Below are 4,864 nucleotides of genomic sequence, written 5' to 3' on the forward strand. Positions count from 1 at the left end.
TTCCTATTTCTCTCCCCCATCCACTCCTCCAACCTACCCAACAACGTGTCACCTCTCTCACTCTCCTTCTCCTTTTTACAATATCACCATTTCTTTTCTGTGGTTCTGCATTAAAAGATATTCCCTACTCCCCACTCATCCTACCCACTTCGTACTGTCAATGTTCACCCTGACGCCTCATCACACCTATTTTTTTTTTTAACTCTCTTGCTCCATCTGATCACCTCCATCCTCTCTTCTAAAATACGAAAGGTCATCTTACTCCTTTATAACAGCAAACTCCCTGCTGCTCCGACCCTTTTCTCTCATACTTTACTCTTTCTACTCCTTCTCCTCGCTAAACTTGCTCCACCTTGGGTGTTTATAATCTTGTAAGAAATGGTAAACCCCACTTATGCTGAGGAATGAAAATTACACCCAATTATGTTGAAATGTGGCATTATGGTGTATATCAACATGCCAAAGCACACAGGAGCACGATTCCAGCCGCCCGAACAGGATGACTTTGACGATAATGTTGATGCTCATAATGGGAGAAGGGGGATACAGTATACCACTGTATCGACCAGATATTATTATGCTGATGGAATGAAAATTACACCCAATTATGTTGAAATGTGGTATATGGTGTATTAAACATGCCAAAGCACACAGGAGCACGATTCCAGCCCGGAACAGATGACTTTGACGATAATGTTGATGCTCATAATGGGGAAAGGGGGATACAGTATACCACTGTATCGACCAGATTATTATTATATGCTGATGGGAATGAAAATTACACCCAGATTATGTTGAAATGTGGTATTAAGGTGTATTAAACATGCCAAGCACACAGGAGCACGATTCCAGCCCGGAACAGGATGACTTTCACGATAATGTTGATGCTCATAATGGGGAGAAGGGGGATACAGTATACCACGTATCGACCAGATTATTAAATGCTGCTATACCTTCGCTACGGACTGGTCACAGTGAGCTCTTTCTTGATTGCATGATTCTTGTTCCATTTTGACCCCAATTTTTGAACTAATAATGTTCTCATAGTCATGGAGGCCTTCTGTGTGGCCCTGTCCAGTCTGTCGGATATCACTCAGCAGCTGTGTTTGGATGGTGCATCGCCAACAAGGGACGATGGTCAAATGTGTTGCTATGATTTAGGAGAAATAAACAAGCACAAAACAAAAATATCACTGAGAGAGAAAGAGAGAGAGAGAGAGAAATACAATTATCACTATAAGTGGGCGCGGGGGGAGAAAAGAGAAATGTTATAATATCGGAATTTCAACTTTTCGTAAAAAGAGGACTGTTTTTGCAGGGAAAAACATAAAAGGAATAGTTCAACTTACATGAAGACAATTTACCGGGTGTTCTATCGGTATAAACGTCTCTCAGCAGCATGTTTCCGTATATATATATATATATACTATATATATATATATAAACGAATGAGTGGACCAACAAAAGGAGGGCCCTCAATCAATTTATTGAGAGTTACATATATCAATCAGAACATTTGATTCAAATTCGTTGGTACTTTTGAGTTTCACAAACGCGATGCTGGTCGTCAGCCATTTTGAATTTGAGTTCAAATTCAAAATGGATAGACTTGCATCGCGCTAAATCTCACGAATTTGAATCAAACTGTTTGATTCTCTCCTCTCTCTCTCTCTCTCTCTCCTCCTCTCTCTCTCTCTCTCTCTCTCTCTCTCTCTCTCTCTCTCTCACTCACACATCATCACATCCTCTCTCTCTCTCTCAGACACACACACACATACATATTGTTCGGATATGGGTTTGTTTTGGGTTTTGTGTATGTATGTGTACGTGTCTATATGCATATATACACGTGTATATTTCCTTAGGTGGATAGATAAATCATTTGTTTGACCGCACATTACAGGTTGACGCTCCACCTACCAACCTCCCCAATGACACATCTCAAGCCACGTCTGTTCCCTGGTGGTTTAGTATCCCTAAAATATGATTCACTTAATTACTCCTTATCTATAACCCTACTGCGCCTTGTGATCCGATGTGACTCTTGTCTTGTTCCTCGCCTCTTCTCAATTTCGTCAGAGAATTCTACTGACTGACATCCTTTTTCTATCGGTCTTTTTGATGACTCTAACTCCTTCCTTATACCAATGCTTTCCTTCTTGTCATATTTATAATACTAAGTCACTGTGGGTGCCCACCCCATCTCACTCTCCAAACTCACATTAGTTCACATACATTTCCTGGAATTTAAATACGCTGCTAGCTTGTGGTTTTCTTGCTGTTTCAACTTTCTGTCTCTTAGGTCGATCACATTTACCGTATTTAAGAATCAATACAGAAATTGTTTTACGCATCAAGAATATGTAGAATACTGATTTAAAAACTTTCTGCAGTCCTATGCAAAATCATGGGCACTACAAGCTGAGAAGAATGGACCTCGTCTCACCTCTTATGGCTGATTAAAACTTTCGCAAACAGCAGAGTCTGAAAAGGAAAGGCTGGTATTGAGGCTGTGGCAAATGTGCACATGGCTATAGGGCGGACGGAAGTAGTATCTCGAAGTTTCGGTGCTTACTTTGAAGCGGGAGAAAAGAGTAAAATGTATGGGCAAAGATTTGCCAAACGGGGAGAGAAATGCGCATTACTGTTTTCGCTCTTCTTCGCGGACTCTCGTTTATACATCAACAATTATTATAAATACGAAAGAAACGTCACACATTCCATGGGCGGTGTTCTGCGGAAAAGTAAACGCTGTAAAGAATGACCCATAGCAAAACCAGCCAATAGAAGTTACTTGAAGCAATCAGTTGTTGAAAAATAATGGTGATGACGATGGTGAAAAGGAAAGTCTGAAAAGGAAGGCTGGTATTGAGGCTGTGCAAATGTGCACATGGATATAGGGACGGAAGTAGGTATCTCGAAGTTTTCGGTGCTTATTTTGAAGCGTGGGAAAGAGTAAATTGTATGAGTATAGGAGGGCCAAACTGAGAGAGAATGGAAGACCCGGATGCTGATGGGTACAAGTAATTGGGATCCTGGAGCTGGACAATATATTGCACAAAAAAATGAAGAACAAGGTCGTCGCTGCTGCATTTTGATGAAAATAAGAGAAATAATCTGTCAATCCTTAATGAAAGTAATAGACAATCAACACTACTAATTAACAAGAAAACACAAGAAAAATACTCAATAAATACAAAATTGCAGAACAAGGTAGGCCTGAGTTTAAAAGAACAGCTGAAGCAAAATATCCTTACCAAAGCACAAAGAATCCGCCAGTATGAGAAACGCCAACATTTCTTGGAACAAAAGAAAAAGTTTCAACTCTAACCCCAAAAGATTCTACCAGAACTTGGCAAAATAACTTAGAGATCAATGCAGCAGCACCAGCAGAAATGGAAGAATTTAGGAAAGAAATATGGTCGTCGATGGAACTACCTCAGAAATGTCTTTTAAAATAACAAAAACAGCACCTGAACAACTCTGGCCCTATAACAACTGAAGAGGTCACCCGGCACTGAAAAACCTAAACAACTGGAAGGCACCTGGGCACAAGATCCTTAAGTCCTGTTAAAATACCTGCCAAGAAAACATAAAAGGCTGGCTGAGAAATTTAATGAAATACTAGCAAAGCCAGAGACAATGACTGAATGGCTCACGGAAGGGAAAACTATCCTAATTCCCAAGTCCTCTGAAACGGTAAACCCACAAAATTACAAACAGAATACTTGTCTCTCTGCTCTTACAAGTCTTTACTTCAATAATATCACAGCGAATGGGTAAGCGTATCGAAGAAAATAGCTTTTGTTTCCAGAAGAGCAGAAGGGATGTTGCAAGGGCTGTAAAGATCAGCTACTTATCACTAAAGCCATAACTGAAAACAGTCGCAGAAAGAGAAGGGTCTAATTATGGCCAGGGTAAGAAACAACAAACGAAAACGAAAGAGAAGATAAGAAAAGAATGCTATAGACGAGTTAGAGTAATACTGAAAAAGAGCTCAATGCAAAAACAAGATAATAGGTATCAACACTCGCCGTCACAGTTACCGTGACAATATTCTTAACTGGACGCTAAATGAACTAATCAAAATAGACTGGAAAAGAAGAAAAATAGTGACAGAATTTAGGATGCACCACCCAAAATCTGACATTAAATGTTTTGTATACAACGTATGGAAGGTGGAGATGCCTTATACAGTTAAAAACCTTTACAAAATAACCACCTAGGACTACAAAATACCTACTTCAGACGCAAGGAAAACTATTACAAATAGCCACAAAAACGATCAAAACCGAAAGAGTCGTAGTATCTAACAGGTATGAGGAAAAAGAAGAAAAAACAAACGATTAAAATAACTGAATCCAAACTAAACTGAACAGCAACGGATCATGATAAAACGATGGCAGAAAAGCCTATTATGGCAAATATTGGGTTAAACTAAACGCAAATAGACAAAGCAAAATCCCAACAATGGCTGAGAAGCTCAGACTCAGAGTAGAGACTAAAGGATTGTTATTTTCAACACAAGACCAAATCTTCCTCAATACACACAGATAGAGAAATTAAGCTATCAGGTCGGTATAGTTGCTAGAGATCATCAATAAAAAAATGCTTTCTACTTGATATATCAATACCAACAGATGACAAAGTTTCTCTAAATAAATAGAGAAACTATCAAAATGCAAGAATCTGGCAGTAGAGGTAACACGAATGTGGAATCTAAAAACAGAAACAAATAATTTGTATCACACTAGGTATGATAAAAAGTATTCAGAAAAATGCATAAGAAAATACTAGGACTTACAAGTAAATATATAACATAGAAAATAGCCAAATATGAAATAAGAGGACCACAACAACACCG

General features: G+C 38.9%; 1 protein-coding gene across 1 annotated transcript in view; it reads left to right on the forward strand.

Moving 5' to 3' along the window:
- Positions 1-823: 823 nt before the first annotated feature.
- The window catches only part of LOC115221041, a 248,440-nt gene continuing 244,399 nt past the window's right edge, over positions 824-4,864 (forward strand). The window contains exon 1 of the mRNA XM_036510314.1: positions 824-974. Coding sequence (XP_036366207.1) covers positions 824-974 — 151 coding nt within the window. The remainder of the gene's footprint in view (positions 975-4,864) is intronic.

Source organism: Octopus sinensis, linkage group LG17, assembly GCF_006345805.1.
Source record: "Octopus sinensis linkage group LG17, ASM634580v1, whole genome shotgun sequence".
Taxonomy (NCBI): Eukaryota; Metazoa; Mollusca; class Cephalopoda; order Octopoda; family Octopodidae; genus Octopus; species Octopus sinensis.